At 55.4% G+C, this 17807-nt stretch overlaps 8 protein-coding genes across 8 annotated transcripts in view; 5 read left to right on the forward strand and 3 right to left on the reverse strand.

Annotated features, from left to right (window-relative positions):
• The window catches only part of PTSG_01763 (uncharacterized protein), an 8039-nt gene extending 2055 nt beyond the window's left edge, over positions 1–5984 (forward strand). Inside the window, exons 6-20 of the mRNA XM_004997686.1 lie at positions 84–245; positions 516–729; positions 1013–1151; positions 1370–1603; positions 1759–1876; positions 2024–2122; positions 2416–2555; positions 2780–2881; positions 3219–3290; positions 3484–3612; positions 3749–3829; positions 4055–4296; positions 4537–4678; positions 4842–5141; positions 5439–5984. Coding sequence (XP_004997743.1) covers positions 84–245; positions 516–729; positions 1013–1151; positions 1370–1603; positions 1759–1876; positions 2024–2122; positions 2416–2555; positions 2780–2881; positions 3219–3290; positions 3484–3612; positions 3749–3829; positions 4055–4296; positions 4537–4678; positions 4842–5141; positions 5439–5549 — 2285 coding nt within the window. The 3' untranslated portion in view covers positions 5550–5984. The remainder of the gene's footprint in view (positions 1–83; positions 246–515; positions 730–1012; positions 1152–1369; positions 1604–1758; positions 1877–2023; positions 2123–2415; positions 2556–2779; positions 2882–3218; positions 3291–3483; positions 3613–3748; positions 3830–4054; positions 4297–4536; positions 4679–4841; positions 5142–5438) is intronic.
• A 423-nt stretch (positions 5985–6407) lies between these two features.
• On the forward strand, positions 6408–7430 carry PTSG_01764 (uncharacterized protein; the record flags this gene model as incomplete). Its single annotated transcript, XM_004997687.1, has 1 exon — positions 6408–7430. The coding sequence occupies one exon, from the start codon at positions 6408–6410 to the stop codon at positions 7428–7430; it is 1023 nt and encodes a 340-aa protein (XP_004997744.1).
• Positions 7431–8544: 1114 nt separating this feature from the next.
• PTSG_01765 (mbre TPR repeat protein) lies at positions 8545–10751 on the reverse strand (the record flags this gene model as incomplete). The annotated part of the gene is made up of 2 exons (XM_004997688.1): positions 8545–10174; positions 10357–10751. The coding sequence occupies 2 exons, from the start codon at positions 10749–10751 to the stop codon at positions 8545–8547; spliced, it is 2025 nt and encodes a 674-aa protein (XP_004997745.1).
• A 26-nt stretch (positions 10752–10777) lies between these two features.
• Positions 10778–11780, forward strand: PTSG_01766 (uncharacterized protein; the record flags this gene model as incomplete). The annotated part of the gene is made up of 2 exons (XM_004997689.1): positions 10778–11396; positions 11536–11780. 2 exons carry the CDS (start codon positions 10778–10780, stop codon positions 11778–11780), a joined length of 864 nt encoding a protein of 287 aa, XP_004997746.1.
• Positions 11781–12814: 1034 nt separating this feature from the next.
• PTSG_01767 (uncharacterized protein) lies at positions 12815–14203 on the reverse strand. The gene is made up of 2 exons (XM_004997690.1): positions 13194–14203; positions 12815–13085 (listed from the first exon to the last, which is right to left on the reverse strand). The coding sequence occupies exons 1-2, from the start codon at positions 14148–14150 to the stop codon at positions 12993–12995; spliced, it is 1050 nt and encodes a 349-aa protein (XP_004997747.1). The 5' UTR covers positions 14151–14203; the 3' UTR covers positions 12815–12992.
• A 364-nt stretch (positions 14204–14567) lies between these two features.
• PTSG_01768 (uncharacterized protein) lies at positions 14568–15219 on the forward strand (the record flags this gene model as incomplete). Its single annotated transcript, XM_004997691.1, has 2 exons — positions 14568–14775; positions 14959–15219. Exons 1-2 carry the CDS (start codon positions 14728–14730, stop codon positions 15217–15219), a joined length of 309 nt encoding a protein of 102 aa, XP_004997748.1. The 5' UTR covers positions 14568–14727.
• Positions 15220–15443: 224 nt separating this feature from the next.
• PTSG_01769 (ubiquitin protein ligase) lies at positions 15444–16636 on the forward strand. The gene is made up of 2 exons (XM_004997692.1): positions 15444–15646; positions 15974–16636. The coding sequence occupies exons 1-2, from the start codon at positions 15506–15508 to the stop codon at positions 16298–16300; spliced, it is 468 nt and encodes a 155-aa protein (XP_004997749.1). The 5' UTR covers positions 15444–15505; the 3' UTR covers positions 16301–16636.
• A 221-nt stretch (positions 16637–16857) lies between these two features.
• The window catches only part of PTSG_01770 (uncharacterized protein), a gene marked incomplete at both ends in the record, with an annotated part of 1901 nt that continues 951 nt past the window's right edge, over positions 16858–17807 (reverse strand). The window contains 3 exons of the mRNA XM_004997693.1: positions 16858–17040; positions 17258–17355; positions 17508–17612. Coding sequence (XP_004997750.1) covers positions 16858–17040; positions 17258–17355; positions 17508–17612 — 386 coding nt within the window. The remainder of the gene's footprint in view (positions 17041–17257; positions 17356–17507; positions 17613–17807) is intronic.

Consider the following 17807-nt stretch of genomic DNA (forward strand, 5'->3'; position numbering starts at 1 on the left):
CGCACACACACACACACACACACACACACACACACACACACACACACACACACACACACACACACACACACACACAACTGCAGGTGATGAGCAGTGCGGCGACTTCTGCAATCCAAGCGCACGCCGGTTCGTCTCCAAAGACTTGTCGGACGAAGAGAACCACTGGCCGCGTCTGGTTGTGGACTTTACGCCCCCCAACACTGACTATGCCGCTTGCTGCACCACCGAAGGAAACTGCAGACTTAGTGCGTTCAAGGCTCTATGTGTCTATTGCGTGGTTGTGACCTGACGCGCGCGCGCGCGTGTGTGTGTGTGTGTGTGTGTGTGTGTGTGTGTGTGTGTGTGTGTGTGTGTGTGTGTGTGTATGCGTGTGTTGCTGCAAACGCAAACGCGTGTGCGTGTTGCGCTGTTCCTCTGTACATGTGCGTGTGCAAACTGGGTCACATAACGCTGCTGCTGCACCATTTCAACTCGCTCTTCTCACACGTGTTGCTCTGTATTCACGTCACTTGCAGCGACACCGGACGGGTGCACCGCCATCAAGGGCAAGTACAACGCAGGCACGTTGTCATGCATGGGCGTGCAATGCTCCGTGGAGTGCACACCAGAGGAGATTGCCATTGGCGCGTGCCAGCTCGGCGCCTGCTGCACGGAGGACCTGCAGTGCGTCATCACCACTGAGACGCGCTGCAAGGGCGCATACAAGGGCCAGTACAACGGCGATGACACGTGAGCGCGCAGTGTGTTGGCTTTCGTGTGTTTGTGGTTGTGCGGTTGTCATGCATTCCGTGTTGTGATGTGCGGCAGGTTTGCAAGATTCTTCTGTGGACGTGGACGTTTGGCTTCCACAGCCTGTCTCACTGCCTGACACGTGCCTCTCAACATTGTTCCTCACTCAACTATCTGGCTACCCTTCACACCTTCCTTGGTCTGATTCAAACCCCTCCCCCTTCCCCCTGTTTTCTCATTTTTTGTTTTTGGTGTTTTGTTTCCCCACTCGCCAACTGTGCAGAACGTGCAACTCTGAATCGTGTGCACTTCGCCTGGAGCCGTTCGTGGACGCTCTACCCATCCCGCACGTGGCCCAGCCGTACGAGGGCCGCGCAGGTGGCAAGGCAAAGTACATATTCACCATCGATGAAATCCAACAGGTGTGTATCTGTGTAGCTGTCTTTGTCTGTGTGTGTCTGTGTATGTGTGTGTATCTGTGTATGTGTATCTGTGTGTGTATCTGTGTATCTGTGTATCTGTGTGTGTGCTTCCATATAAGCATCTTGCTGTCTCTCGACCTTCCACTGCCTTCTCACTGCGTTCCAACAACCTTCCAACTACCTTCCAACTGCCTTCCCGCTTCCTGCTATCACGGTAGAAACTGCACCGCGACCTGCCGCCCACAACCCTGTGGGGATACAATGGCATGTTCCCTGGCCCCACACTGGAGGCCTGGACCAATGATCCAGTCACAGTCACGTGGGTGAACAACCTGCGCGACGAGAACGGTGTGCTGCGCACGTCCCACTACCTTGATGTGGACGAGTGCATTCATGGGCCATCTTTCAGCCAGAAGGTTCCCTTTGTCGTTCCACACTTGCACGGTGGCAAGGTAAGCACAACCCTCGCGTGCCATGGCTGTGTATTGCCAACCGCTACGCTGCACCCGCCACTCTTCTCGTTGACCAACGACAAATGCACACGCCCCTACCACCCATGTCGACATCACACACGCACTCACGTCAACACGCACGCACATCTCCGCAGATGAAAGGGCGGTGGGATGGCCATCCTGACTTCCAGTTTCCACCCGGCGTCAACGACACGTATGTCTTTGACAACGAGCAGCGTGCCAGCACACTCTGGTACCACGATCACGCCCTCGGTACGTTTGCATACGTTTTGTGCATCCAGGTGCTCTCGTGTTCACCTGAGGGTATGCATGAGATGCGTTTGCTCACAACACGATCATTTGTCGCTAACATCGTTGTCGCGGCGGGTTTGCTTTGCTTTCACATGCACGTGCCCAAAGGCATCACGCGGTTGAATGTGTACATGGGCCTGGCGGGTCTCTACATTGTTCGTGACGAGTACGAGACAAAGCTGCAGCTTCCGTCCGGGAAATACGAAGGTGTGAGAAAAGGGAGATGCGTTTGTGTGCATTGGTGAACACTATAATTTGTGTATGTGTGTGCGTGTGTGTGTGTGTGTATGCGTGTGTATCTATGTGTGTGTGTGTGTGCTGATGTGAAATTGCAGCATGGTGTGGGTGTCTGTCTGGTGCTACATGCGCATATGTGCTCTGCACGCTTCTTCGGTGTTCAATGCCATCGCGTGCTTGTGTCACCTTACTCCACACTCGCCACGATTGCGACCTCTTTGTCACACTCACACTGCTTCGATTCACCACACGTTTCCCTCCAGTGCCCATTGTGATTATGGATCGCCAGCTGAACCGCGACGGCACGCTGTACTACCCCTCGCTTTGGACTGGCGCCTTTACCGGTGACTTCCTTGTTGTCAACGGCAAAATCACGCCTTATCTTCGCGTCGAACGTCGCGCGGTAAGTGCTGCACTCTGCTTGCTGAACGCAGCTGCGCATGTGTTTGTGTACGCGTATGTGTATGTGTATGTGTATGTGTATGTTTGTGGTGTGTGGCGCTGTGCTGTGTTGTGCTGTGCTGTGGGTATTATTTCTTATCTCACGACATCGTTCGCTCCCCTCCCCCCCCCCCCCTTCTTTCCTTTGTCCCTGCCACCCTGCCTCCACTCTGCCTCCGCTTTCAGTACCGCTTCCGCATCCTCAATGGCTGCGGTACGCGTGCGCTTGAGCTGAAGATGGGCAAGGGCAAATTCTGGGTCGTTGGCACCGAGCGGGGCCTTCGCAGGGTACGTTGATTGCTGCTGTTGTTAGTATTCATGTTTGTTTGTTTGTTTGTTTGTTTGTTTGTTTGTTTGTTTGTTTGTTTGTTTGTTTGTTTGTTTGTTTGTTTGCTTGTTTGTTTGCTTGTTTGTTTGTTTGTTTGTTTGTTTGTTTGTTTGTTTGTTTGTTTGTTTGTTTGTTTGTTTGTTTGTTTGTTTGTTTGTTTGTTTGTGTGTCTGTGGCGGGGATGCGTCTGCTACTATGCGCTCCTCAGTGCAGCCGCGACCTAAGCACTCTCAGGCGTGCTTTCTCTTTGCTTACATGCCCACCGCTACCCTGACTTCATTGTTATCGCACCAACAGAAACGCTGGAAGACAACGCGCGTGCTCCTCGTTCCTGGCGAACGCATTGACGTCATCGTCGATTTCTCATCCGTGAGTGCACAAGCAGCGATGTACCTGCATTATTGAACTCGCAGCGGTGTGCTGGGGCAGCTCATCTGTGCCTTCTTCGCTGCCGTTGTCACTGAATTTGTTTTGTCATCTGCGCACCCGTACACTCACTTCTGCCTGCACTGTCTCCTGCACTGTCTCCTGCATCACTTCATTTTGTGGCCCGTGTTCACAGCGCCGTGTTGCCGAGAAGATCCGCCTTGTGAACAAGTACCCCCGCAGCCACGCGCCAGGGTCCCCTCCGTTGTCTGAGGATGTGCTGGAGTTCCACGTGATTGAGAGCGAACCACAGCCCAAGTACAAGGTGCGTACACTTTGCACTGTACTTCGTGCAAGTGCACCATCTGCTGTTCATTCCCTGCACCTTTTCCCACGTGTACGCACGCCTTTATATTCATTCACACATGCATTCCCGCCAATGTACCTTTCTTGCACGACAGCCGCCAAAAGCCCTGGACACGTCTGTGAAGCAGCTTCCAAGCAGCGCCAACATGGTCAAGCGCGAGTTTACCATGGGAGAGGTGCGTTGTCTTGCCCTGTGCACTGTGTGGCTATTGTGGCTTGTGACTTGTGCTCGCACAAGAGCATCTGTGTGTGCGTGTGTGTGTGTGTGTGTGTGTGTGTGTGTGTGTGTGTGTGTGTGTGTGTGTAAGTACCACCATTCTTTCTCAAGTTCAAAACGTCAGACTCACCAGCACGTGTTTTGTTTGCTTGTTGTGTAACTTGCCCTGTGCAATTCGGTGTAGATGCAAGAGGAAAAGTGCAGTGGGAAGGTGTACCGCATCAACGGGCTTGGATGGGATGATCTCACAGAGTTCCCACTTGTCGGGTCGCGAGAGGAGTGGACGTTTGTCAATCTGGACTCCACCCACCTCCATCCCATGCACATGCACTTGGTCGAATTTACTGTGCTGCGTCGCCAACCCATCCAAGTCACTGGTGACGGCACGTACGAACTCGTGGGCGAGCCGTCGGGCCCACTCAAGGGGTGAGTTTGTTGCGTGTTGCTTGTGTGTGTGTGTGTGTGTGTGTGTGTGTGTGTGTGTGTGTGTGTGTGTGTGTGTGTGTGTGTGTGTGTGTGTGTGTGTGTGTGTGTGTGTGTCAGTATGTATGTGTGTGTGTGCATGTGGGTTGTGCTTTGTGTCTGCTGGGCGCTCGGGGAGGTTAGCTATGTGTGTATGTTGCGCGCGTGCTCTTACATGTTTGGGTTTTGCCGCACATATCGCAGGGATCTTGGCTGGAAGGACATGGTTGGTGTATTTCCACTTGAAGCCGTAACAGTCATTGTGCAGTTCCCAGACAAGGGCGGTGGACGTTTCCCATACCATTGCCACATTCTGGAGCACGAAGATCACGACATGATGCGACAGGTACACGAACAGCATACGCGTCATTCCTGCTGTGTGTATGTGTGTGTGTATGTGTTTGCAAGGCGCACATCTTGCTTCCGCGGCTGACGTGACGCGTCCCCCCCCCCAAGGGTTCGTTCCTAACGCCTGCTTGTCCGTCGGGTTTTGCGTTGCGGTCTTGCAGTTCCATTTGCAACAGCTTCATTGCAACAATAATGGCATGTGTGAGCCTGGCGAAGACTGCTACTCGTGCCCCTTTGACTGTGCCACCTCCTCCGGTGCGCGCTGTGGCAACGGCTTATGTGAGGCTGGCGATGGCGAAAACTGCGCCAACTGCCCAGATGACTGCGCGGGCGATGTTGGCGCCATTTGCTGCGGCTACGGTCCGATTGAGTTTGACGGGTACGAGGCTGGTATGACCACGATTGGGTGCTCGCACGACATCTGCACCGCGGATGGACACTTTTGCCGCGACAAGCCACAGGTGCATATCTTTTGAGAGTCTGCGTGTGTGTGTGTGTGTGTGTGTGTGTGTGTGTGTGTGTGTGTGTGTCGGTGTGTGTGTGTGTCGGTGTGTGTGTGTCGGTGTGTGTGTGTGTGCAGGTCATTCGTGATGTTCTGTGGTCCTTGCGTCATGTTCAGAATGCTGGCTTCTTCTCCTCTCCTGTGTCTTGGCGATGCCTCCCTTGCCCACCCCCACAACCGCCAAACCTCTCTCACACGTGAACCCCCTTCCTTGACTGCTTGTTCCTCTTGCACATTGCCCTTTGTGCGAGTGCAGATACAGTCGTGCTGTGGCGATTCCTTGTGCACGGGAAACGAGGAGGAGACATGCGCACTCGATTGTGCGTTGACCCCTGCAGCCCCATCATGGCGCATGCCATCACTGTAGACAGCAGCGTAATTTAATATTGAAGGTGGTGGCTGTGTGGACTGACCGACGGTTGAACGCTTGAAGTCGTTGAGCAATCCCCTCTTTACCCAACTACACCACGCTCTATCACTATCATTGTGTCTGTGATGTTGAGATGATATGAACCATCCATATGATATCACAACTTTGGCGCACCGTTCTTTTAGCCTTTTGTTTGTACGATGTCACGCGCTTGTTTTGTTAATTCCTTGCTTCTGTCATTCGCACGTCTATTCGCCTCCGCCTGCTGTACATCTGCGCTGCCTGCGCTGCCTGCGCTGCCTGCAAACGGGTTGGTAACATCTGTTTCCTTTCCCAGCTTAGCTGCAAATGCAAATACACTCTTTATTGCCTTTCGTTCTTGCTCGCCTCTCGTGTCCTTATCTACCAACAATGAAATGGACAATCGACCGACTCCACTCACAGTCAAGAAACAAAGCCGCGTATAAGGACAGAACAGAGCAGATGCCGTTGACGTCGAAAGGAAAACGACCTTGTGGATGCATGCGTGTTCCCAGCTCTCACACGTACTCGCTGGTGCACGCTGACTCAGCCATCCAGTGCAGCAATGCAGCTGACAGTAGCTTGCTTGCTGGGTGGCTGAATTCTCTCCACATCAATAAAACAAACAAGTTCTGAACACATTTGAGTTGAGGCGTGTTTCTGGACGCCAACAGTGTTGTGACATGGGAACAAGAGGGAGCTGTATCTTGCCCACGAGGCTACAAACGGCCAGCACAACTTATTATGTTGGTTAGCGGTTGTGCTTAGAAGGCTTTGTTGTGTTGACTCACAACAAACAACCTGGAGACGAGCCTCAACTTCAAGCTGTCGTTCATGACGGCCATTGGACTGAGCCTGGTGGCCTGCCCCGTGGTCTCCGCGGGTGCCCTTGCGCACATGCGGACGCTGGCCACGGAGGACTACTGCGACAACGTGCTGCTGGAGTGGATGACAATGCTGGCGCTGCGCGACCACGTGCACGCACACGGCGACGACCCAGCACAGGTCCGGCTGCGGCGCATTGTGCCGCTCTTCCTCGGGAGCGCGTGGCTCAACAGCAACAGCACCAGCGCGAGCAGCGACAGCGGCAGCGGTCTCGCGGGGGAAGGCAGCACTGGCGATGGGGGCGGGGATTCCTTTGGCGCCATCCGCGATGTTGCGATGACGCTACCGGACGTCGTGAGCAAGGAGACGGCTGCGTCGCTGGACCAGTACTTTGCGCAAGTGCTGCACGCGCCGCCGCCCAGCAAGCACCGGAGTGTGCGGGAGGCCGTTCTGGCGCTGTTTGACATTGACGCCGTGGTTGGCGTTGGGACGCAGGGCGGCGGCGACAGCAGCCGGGCGGTGCAGCTGCGGTCGCACGCGGACACGGTGCGCAAGGTCGTGGCGAATGCGCGGGAGGAGCACGCCGAGAACGGCGGCGGCAGTGATGGTGGTGACGAGGATATTGATGGTCGTGGTCGTGGTCGTGGCAAGGCAGGAGGCAGCAGCCAGAGGGCAACCGGCGATGCGGAGCAAGCACCTCGTGGTGCGGCGGCGGCAAAGCAAGGGCAGCAGGGTGCACGCCACACATCCTCAGGCGGACCGCCACGCGGCTTTGCGATGAACCGTGACCTGGAGCAGTGGCTGGCGGAGCTGGATGTGTTGGAGGACGTGTACGATGCGTTTGCGCAGCTTGGCATCAAGACGTTTGACATGCTTGAGCTGCTCGTTGAGGCGGGGGACGTGACGGCGGCGTCGCTGCAGGGGCAGGGTGTTGCGGTTGCGCCTGCGCGGCTGGTGGTGCAGCGGGCGAACCAGCGCCGCCGTGCTGCACGCGGCGCGGCACCAAAGCCAAGGGTCTGCATGCTGATCTAGCGGCAAAGGGGAGGGGGGGGGGAGGAAGCGGAGGAAGGGCGTGTGTGTGTGCATGCGTGTATGTGTGTGCATGCGTGTATGTGTTTGCGTGTGTGTGCGCATGTGTAAATGCGTGTTTGCAGTTTGAGGGTCGTCCCAAATGTTGGTCAACGCAGCTGTTCTGGATCGTGCAAGGCGACTACTTTGCATGACGTAACATGGCCCTGTTCACCTGCTCATTGCAGCGCCCAATAAATGCTCCCTCTAAACATGCAAGCAAGCTCGTATGTCATGTACTGTAACAGAACACACCACCACGCGCACACACACGAACGCGCACACAACGCTCTTCGTCACCGTTGTGTTTGTGTCACGGCCTAGAATTCAAGGTTTTACCACAGCGAGCGATGATGGTTCTGGAACAGTGAAACCCAGTATTGCAGGCACACATGCACACATACGTCGCGTCACATTGACACACTCACTCACACATACATTCACTCACTCACTCACATACATTCACTCACTCACTCACATACATTCACTCACTCACTCACATGTACAGACAAACACACACATACACACACACACAGCCATGCCACGCATGAACAAGAAGCTTGGCGTCGGCGCCGTCGTCTCGTGAGCAGATGATCACACATTCATCCTCCTCCTCCTCCTTCAGCATGTTGGGGTAGCGGCAGAACTGAGAGCACACGCGTGACAATGCATCGGCCAGTTGTTGGGCGCACAAACAAGGTTTGCTGTTCGCATTCTCGTTCTCACAATCAGTTGTGAGTGTGACTGGCTGCGCGTTCGCATGATGGTGTAACAACCAGAAAGAAACGGAAGACAACAAGACAAAGACACGACTGGAGCACGGCGCATAGACAAAACCACAACTTCGACATGCATGGAACAACAAGATAAGAAAAGGAAAGGACGCAACCACACAGGGCAATGGAACAAGAACAAGGGTGCAAGAAAGCAATGCATGCAGGCAAGCACGAAGAACATTATGGAGGGAATAAAGTAAGAACATGACTGTCACTGACACGCGCACTCACAAGCACACCCTGCAACCAGCATCATCGTCCGTCCATTCACGCGTGCACACACGTACACGCGTAAACGCTCGTCAGAGCACACTGCAGCAGCCACCAGAGTCATTTGCCCGAGAAGAGGGAACCGGGGAACTTGTTGTCTCCTCCCCCTGACTACCCAGGCGTCGTGCGTCAACGTGAGCATATGCGACTGCGCCGAGAAATCGCATGAGCAAGTTGCGTTGTGCAGCAGACGACTGGTACACAGCAGCAGACGAGATGAACCGAAGAAGAAGGTTGCGATGTGCAAGCACGTTCCGCTGCTGAAGTCGAGAGACCGGCCCGTCTTGTTGCGTGGATGAATCCTGGTGGTTCATTGTACCACCACGAATGTGCCGCAGGTTGCGCTCCGCCATGCGCGTGTGTGGGTGGTCTGGCCCGAGCGTGGCCGTGTACACTTCGAGCGCTCGCTGGATGTAGGCGCAGGCCTGCTCCTTATCGCCGCGCTTGTCGTGCAGCACGCCAATGTTGGCCAGGGTCATCGCTGTGCCTGGGTGCTTGTCGCCCGCTGTCTCCACTGTGATGGCAAGGGCGTTCTCGAAGCAGGCAATCGCCTTGTCGTACTCGCCCTTGCTGGCGTACGTGCTGCCAAGGTTGCCGTATGTCATCGCTGTGTTTGGGTGACGTTCGCCCAACGTCTCCACCTTGATGGCGAGAGCTTTCTCATCAAACTCAACCGCCTTGTCAAACTCGCCCTTGTTCCTGTAGGCACTTGCGAGGTTGCTGTATGTGTCTGCCGTGCTCGGGTGCTTCTCGCCCAACGCCTCCACCTCGATGGCAAGGGCGTTCTCGTACTGCTCAATTGCTTTGTCGTGATCGCCTTTGTGGACGTAGGCGTTGCCGAGGTTGCCATACGTGCCGGCAGTGCTCGGGTGCTTCTTGGCCAATGTATCCAACTTGATAGCGAGCGCCTTCTCGTAGCACTCAATTTCCTTGTCGTACTCGCCCTTGTCGCCGTAGGCGTTGCCGAGGTTGTTGTACGTCTGGGCCGTGCTGGGATGCTTCTCGCCCCGTAACGCGACTGTGATGGCGAGGGCCTTCTTGGTGTACTCAATTGTCCTGTCGTAATCGCTCTTGTGTCGGTAGGCAATGCCGAGGTTGTTGTACAGCGTTGCCACACTCTCTCCTTTATCTCCTTCTGTGCGGAGGTGAATCGGCAGGGCTGTATTGTAGTACGCAATGGCGCGATCGTGCTCGCCAAACTGGACCAGCACGTTCCCAACGTGGTTGCATAGCTCAGCAAACGCTTTCGTCTTGTCCTCGCCCCGAGCCTGCATCACCTCCACAGCAGCCACCGCCTTCTCCAGACACCATGCCCGAAGCTGGTCCTTCACGGCCTGGTTGAGAGCCGCAAAGCCCACACCGCCCCGTATGGCTTTGAAGATCATGTCCTTGTCACGCGGGTTGAAGGCCTCGGCCCGCTCAGCCTGCACGCGCACCAGCATATCAGTCACCACCTTCGAGCGTTCTCGGATTGCCTCTTCCAGCGCCTTCTCCTCGCTGTTGGGGAGGCGGATGTTGAGCTCTGTGCCCTCGTTGCTGATGCCGCAGAAGATCTCCCACAGGCACCACGCGCGTGTCAAGGGAACAGGATCACGCCACGGCATCAACACCAGCAGCACGCGCCCAATGTTGGCAATCGACTCCTTGAACGTCGTGCTCCACCTGTTGTAGGTTGGTGTGTGAGGGAATTGGGGTGTATGGGACAGGAGGAGAGGGCGTGATGTGAGGAAGTCGGAATATGCAAGAAACGGTAAGGTTGAGTTCAAATCACACACACACGCACACGCACACGCACACACACACACACACACACACACACACACACACACACACACACAACGCACCACTCTTGTGGGAGGTTGGCGGTGACGTTGGCGTTTTGGTTGTTCATGAAGAGGTCAAACCAGAAGAAGACTGGCTGGCTGTCTTCCTTCCTTGCTTGCTCCTCTGCAAACTCGAGCAAGACGCTGAGCACGTCTGCGATCTTGTATCGCCATGCGTGCGACACAAACACGGTGGCCTTGCCCACATGTTCATGTGATGACTGCTTGCGCAAGAGATCGACGTAGGCGCAGTTGTCCTGCTGGGTGCGTGGGACCACGAGCTGCTTGCAGGCATCCTCCGTCGTCATCTCGGTGTACGTGTCGGGGAACTCGCTCTTCAAATCTGCGAGGAAGGCCTTGATCGCCTCCACAGACACGCCGTCCGTCAGACGGAGCTCACTGTCATCGTTGGCCATTGTTGTTCTATGGCGAAAGAAACATGATGGAGGACGTCCGGGCGACAAGTGGCCATGACCAGAGCCACTACCACCAGCACGAGAAGTTCCATTTTGGTGAGAGCGACTTCGGAGGCGGGGCTGCCTTTGGTATTGCTGCCGACGACGGTCACCTCAGCGACGGCTACGTCTCGGAGCCCTCGGGCTCACCGACCCACTGCCACGATGGCGCATATGGCACGCCGAGGTCAGGCCAGGACCTGGGCGTGCCCGTGCACGAGTACAACGAGTTTTGTGACTTTCCCGCAGACCAACTGGAAGACGACGACAGCGAGGGCAGCAGCCAACAAGACCAGGAGCAAGAGGCGCAAGAGGATCAAGACGAGCAAGAGGCACAAGAGGATCAACAGGCACAAGACGAGCAGGAGGCGCAAGAGGCGCTGGGAGACGCCAGCGGTGCAAGCACCACAGCAAGCACCACAGCAAGCACGGGGTCGTTGACACCAACGTCATCAACACACATTGACCGTGTCACTGGGATGACAGAGCCACAGACCCCTGCCATCTGTAAAGGCATGCCGGGAGACTTGCCGCCTCTGCCGCCCAAGCCGCCCAAGCTGCCACCCCGCCCACAGAACACAAAATCTGGCAGCGCGTTGACAAAGAGTGAGCGGGAGCTGAAGAAGCACGTGACCAAGGTGTTCAAGGAAGAAAACAACAAGCAAGGCCCCCAGCGCGCGACGCAAGTCAACGCGGTCTGGCCCCAAGTGCGATTTCTACTTCCGCCTCGGTGCGCTGGACGCAGGCAAGCGCGCCTTCAAGGTCATCAAGACGGAGCTGCAGAAGCTGAGGCGCCCGCACGACGGCAAGGTGCTGGCCGACCTCTACGTTGAGGAGCGACGGAAGCTGCAGAATCAGCGTTCCCAGGCCAAGAAGCGCGAGGCCGCCGCTGGGGAGATGTACGAGACCCAGTGCTGCAACGTCCAGCTCAAGCGCGCCATCTACGATGCCACATACGCGCTGCACGCGCTGAGTCGCATGCTGCACTAAACGCAGGTGGGACGTGGACGGACAAGAACGAAAGAAAGGAGAAACACAACCGAGCAAGCAGGGTGTGCTTGGGGGTGGTGGCGACGATGCAGACACGCAACGTCGTCGCGGGTTGCTCTCTGTCAGTCTGTCTTTGTCATCATCCCCGTTTGTAGTTTTTTTGTGCGTGGTTTGTTGTGTGGCGGTGCTTGCTCGCTTGCGCGTTGGCACGCCTATGCTTTTTCCGAGTCCCTTTTCTCCCCTTTTCTCCTCTCCTCGTCGCGTCATGTCCCATCACACCACCACGAATACCTACCAATTCCCTCATCCATTTTCCACTTGCTTGCAAGCAAGTAGCTGGATACGCTGCCATGCGTGCATGACTCGAGTCACCACGCATCTTTTCCCTTGCTACTTGCTTCTCGTGCTTGGAAGTGAGGATTTGCCCTTGGTGAGTGAACCTTGCTTCGTTTTTCCTTTCGATATGCGCGCACATCACCACGACTCTTCCTTTGTGAAGTGGTGTTCTGTTGCTGCTGCGCCCTGCCACGTGTTTTCACATGGCCGCGTACATTCTGCTCTTGGTTTCTTTGCTTCTGTCTTGATGAGTTCAGACTGCTGCAGGTTTCTGGCTGGCAGACTAGAGAGCAGACATAACGCTGGGATCAGTCGTGATGCAGGCAGGTTCTTCGGCGAGTTCTTGCGCGCCAGCGTGGCGTGTTACACCGCAACTTCAACCTTTCACGCGCCTTTCTTCTCATATTCAATGTTTCTCGCCTTGCCACTGGTGCTGTCATGTCACGACGACCCTGTGTCCAAAGGACTCCTAGACCCCTCGAAGTGGTTCACCCAACCGAACCACATACACACACACACACACACACACACACACACACACACACACACACACACACACACACACACACACACACATACACGCACACACACACACACGCGCGCGCGCGCGCACCGCACCGCACCGCGCACTACTGATGTGCATTGCCTCACGCCCCATTCCCAATGTGTTCGCATAGCACGGTTCACTTTTCCGTCACTGTCATTTGCATTTGTGGTTTATGTGGTGAGCAAAGTCATGCCACAATAAACGAGACGCCACCACCTTGCATTGGTCTAACACGATGGAACACCAGCAAGACTTTGAGAAAGTGACATGAAACCATCCAATACACAATCAGGCCGAGCACACATGTGGCTCTATCAACATAAAGGCCTTTACCTAAACCAGGTTCTGGCAAGCACCACACCAACGACCACACCAACAAGAGCGCATGCACCCCTTGTGAACACACCCAGTTTGCCCTCAGCCTCCTCAGCCCTGCGCTGAAGTTCACGCCGCTCAGCCTCCTCAGCCCTGCGTTGAAGTTCACGCCGCTCAGCCTCCTCAGCCCTGCGCTGAAGTTCACGCCGCTCAGCCTCCTCAGCCCTGCGCTGAAGTTCACGCCGCTCATCCTCGCTCTCGCTCTCGCTGGCTTCGCGTTGGAGTTTCTGGGCTCGAAATTTATCCGCTTTGAGCCGAACTTCGCCCAACCTCTTGTGTAGATTTTTCCAGTACAGCCTTGTCACAGTGCGCGCGTGCAATGGTGGGTTGTTGAAGTGGTTGAAGGAGGCAAATGCCTTGGCTGCTTCGGCTTTGATGTCCTTGGTGTCTTCGCCGTCACCAAAGAGGTTGCGCAGAGACGCGTCCAGGTTATGGTAGCTGTTGATGAAGTTCAACTTGTGCAGGAGCCTGCCTGCGTGCAGTTCTCGGAACCACTTCACGCTGTTAGCAGAAGCCATGGGCGTGTCGCAGATGTCCACCAACGAGCATTTCTCCAGCAAGCGGCGCAACTCGTCAAATTCCTTGTGGATGCGCGCACCCCGCAACACCACGATCAGCCCATCCTTGTGTGTCTTGTTCTCTTCGAGCAGAAGTTGGACTGCAGTCGTTACGTGTTCCAGATCATCGTCAAGAAGCGTGCAGGATGAGAGGTTCAGGCACAACACGCTGCCGGCTGGAATCTTTCCCATCCACTGCCGCAAATCTGCTTCCAGTGACGATATGGAGACTTGTCCTGGCAGGCGAAACTTGGACGAGATGTAACGGCCAGACACATCAAGCGTCTTCCAGTCTTCCAGAGTGGAGTAAGGTGGCGTGGCTGGATCTTCCTCTTGTGTTGGCGCCTCCACCGACATATCATCGGCGTGTCGCTTGAAAAGGCTTGCGGCCAAGTTCTGGAGCTCCTCCGGTAGAGGCTCTACCAACGTCTCAATATCAGCGACGGCCAGGTCTGGACGATAGTAGAATCCTATGAAGTCATTCAGGGCACTGTATTGCGGCCTTGATCTGCAGTCTGCTTGCAGCTTGTCTTGCCTCTGTTTGGGTGACGGCATGGTGGCTCTGATGTTCTTTCTGCTGGCTGCTGCTGGTGCGCACGCGCTGTCAAAATTGACTGAGCGACAACACAAAAAGCTGCCTCTTCTCATTGTGGCTACTACACTTCGTGCTGTTCCGATGTTTGCTGCCACACCACAAATTCCACCCTGGCACCAGAATCGAGAATTCAAAAACTAGGGGTTCCCATCACCAGAACTCACGCACAAAACCGCTGTAAATTCGATATATGGGATGACAAGAAATGCACAAACCACCTCGAACCCACACAATCCTCACCAAACCCACAATTTCTCGCTCCTGGCAACAATTGCAAAACTGGCCGGTGGCGCCACTTGGCCACGCGCCCGTCGCAAATCTCCGCGATTGTCGCACCTCACATCAACACCAAAAAAACCACACAAACCGTGGCATTTCTTGGCCAGCGAAACCGGAGCAAATTCCACACACGCTTTGCTGATTTGGCGTGCTCCTTCCTGCATTCTTCCTTCCTTCCTCCTTCCTTCCTCATCTCACTCACCACCACCAAACCTTGGCAACCTCACCTCGAACCTCTCTTCTTCCATCGTCTTGACCATGAGCACGGTCAATGTGAACGCCATGACTGAGCACGTCGCTGCTGAGGTGAGCACGGTAACTGGAGCTGGTGGTGGTGAGTGCTCTGGAGTCCACGTTTGGATACCCCGTCTGCAGCTATGTATGTGGGTGTTGTGCGACGACGAACCTTCCTTCTCCCTTCAGTCCCTGCCTGTTTCACTCCCTCACTCACTGCCAACGCCCTTGTTGTTGTGGTTTGTTGTGTTCAAGGATCCCACTGGGCAGGCGATTCTGGATGGGAAGATCCCAGCTGAGCTTGCTGGTGTCACTGAACCCGCTGGTGGACGCGAGGACGACATTGCTGCCCGCATTCTGGACGGCGAGATCACAAACGTGGATCAGATTGACGTTGGTGAGACTGTGAACGCTAACTATGCATCAGAGATGCTGCGGAACGCCAGCAAGAACACCACCACCAACGAGGAGGAGGCCGAGATGGCGCGCAAGATCCTCAATGGCGAGTACCCTTGACGCGTCCTGCTTGCCACAAGCATTATTTGATTTGGGTGATTCTGAGACGCGCATGTCTGTGTATGTGACTCTCTCCCCACACCTGCTTGTTGTGGTCGAGCAGTAGCCTAATTGTCAAGTTATAAGCGCACCAATACAAGAAGACAACAAGAAGACAAGCAAGCAAGCAAGCAAGCAAGCAAGCAAGCGTGCGTGAATGCGAGACTGAGAAATGTGGAAGAAGGACTGACTCCAAAACCAAAACAAAACCCCACACGCCAAACAACCAAACACACACACACGCGACATGGTGGGTGCTCGCGTGATTAAGGAGTTGCGGACACTGAGAAGGGACCCGGTGCCTCTGTGTTCCGTTGGCGCGCACGAGGACGGCGACTTGTCGCACTGGACAGCGCTCATGCTGGGGCCGCCAGGAACTCCCTACGAAGTGTGTGTGTGTGTGTGTGTGTGTGTGTGTGTGTGTGTGTGCGTGTGTGTGTGTGTGTGTGTGTGTGTGTGTGTGTGTGTGTGTGTGTGTGTGTGTGTGCGTGTGCTGCTTGTGTGTGTGTGTGTGTGTGCGTGTGCTGCTTGTGTGTGTGCTGTATGTGCGCGCGCGCATGTGTTGTGTGTGCGTGCGTGCGTGTTGTGTGGGTGCTGTCGTTGTGATCGTTGTTCGCACAAGCGCGCGCCTCTGCAGCTTACACTTATGAATGGGCGCTGCCCTCGTCCCGGCCCCGCCCCCACTTCGCCCTCCATCAATTGCCTCTATGTACAGGGTGGAGTGTTCCAACTGGATATCAAGCTACCGGAGCAATACCCGTTGAAGCCGCCAGCGGTACGGTTCATCACAAAGATCTACCACCCCAACATCAACGCCGGCGGCGGCATCTGCCTGGATATCCTCAAGTCCGAATGGAGTCCTGCATTGCAGGTGTCGCGCGTCATCCTTTCCATATGCTCGCTCCTCTGCGAACCAAATCCGGACGACCCGCTGGTTCCCGAGATTGCCCGCGTGTACATCAAGGACCGCGAAGCCTTCAACAAAACCGCGCGGGGGTGGACCTCCATCCACGCCCTCTGCTCTCCAGACAAGTTTGATTGATTACCTCACCATGCCGAGGCTGGGTGGGCGGATTGCTAGGTGTGCGATCAATCTCGCCCGTGTTAGGGGTTCCTCGCAGCGGGAAGCGCGCGCGCGTGTATGTGTGTGTGTGTGCGTGTGTGTGTGTGTGCGCGCGCGCGTGTGCCTTCCATCTTTGCTTGTGCACGTTTCTCTTCAGCTGCCAAACGCACCCCTGCTCTTCCTTGGCGCTTCATTCTGACTCCCAACGCTCGCGCTGTTCAGTGTTGGCTCCCTCTGACTTCCGTCGTCATTGTGTTTCATGTCATGTGAATACACATGCAACCGTGACAAAAGCATACACGAGCAAGAGCCAACACCACCATGATGAGAGGAGGAGGAGAAGGAGGAGGAGGAAGGTGGTGAAGGCTTCAGGTCAACAGGCATTGTGTGTGTGTGTGTGTGTGTGTGTGTGTGTGTGTGTGTGTGTGTGTGTGTGTGTGTGTGTGAACTACAAACGAGGTGAGTCGGGCCAGCGTGCGACTCTCGACGGGATACTGCAGGCGTGCCTGGAGATGATGTGTTTCGGAAACGCGGGTTCACCTCAGCTTGCCCTCCTTCTTCATTTGGCGGGTAAACTCGTCCAACTTTGCCTGCAGCAGCCGGAGCACCTCAATCTCCTCTGCGAGAGTCACGCGCTTGCCGTTGATGAGCCGCTGCTTCAGCTGCGGGTCCTCGTCAATCTCGTTCAGCACGCGCCGTATGTCTTCCTGGATCTCTGTCTTGTAGTCCATCCCCGGGGTCGGTAAAAGGTCCGCGCGGGGGGGGGGGGGGTGGTGGAAGGTGGTGGTTGTGAGGAATGGGCAGATATGCACAAGCAGGCGTGGACAGATATGCACAAGAAGACACACATCACACAGACACGCACGCACGCTTTCACAGCCACAGACATACAGACAACCACAGACACAGACACACACACACACACACACAACACACCTCGAGGCGGAGCATGTTGACGGTTGCGCGAAGCATGTTGTGGAGGCGCCAGAAGAGAAGGACGTCCGTGCAATGCAGCGAATTGCACGCTTGACATGCTGTGAACAACGTCATTCAATCCGCCACATGAAGCGCAATATACGGAGTGGTGAGGCGGTTGCACGGCACAATCACGTGAAGGGGAAACAACACCCGACACAGATACACCCCACATGCGGCCATCCTTGACAACTGCGGTGGTGTCACGCACCGTTTTCTTTGTATCCAAACTTGGACTGGCAGTATGCTGCACTGCGCAGGGCCGTGTCGAGGAAGTGCTGCTTGTACAGCAGATGGTAAACGCGCGTGATGTCGTCTGCAAATTTGTTCCCGGGGGGGGGGGGAAACAGCATGGAGGCATGCCAGGGCATGAAAGCATGTGAGCGAGTGAGCAAGGGATGGGAGGCACCAGAAACAGCGAAAAGCAAACGCACATTTCATAACAGACACACACACACACACACACACAGACACAGACACAGACACAGACACACAGACACACACAGACACA

Source organism: Salpingoeca rosetta (genome assembly GCF_000188695.1).
Source record: "Salpingoeca rosetta unplaced genomic scaffold supercont1.3, whole genome shotgun sequence".
NCBI lineage: Eukaryota > Choanoflagellata > Craspedida > Salpingoecidae > Salpingoeca > Salpingoeca rosetta.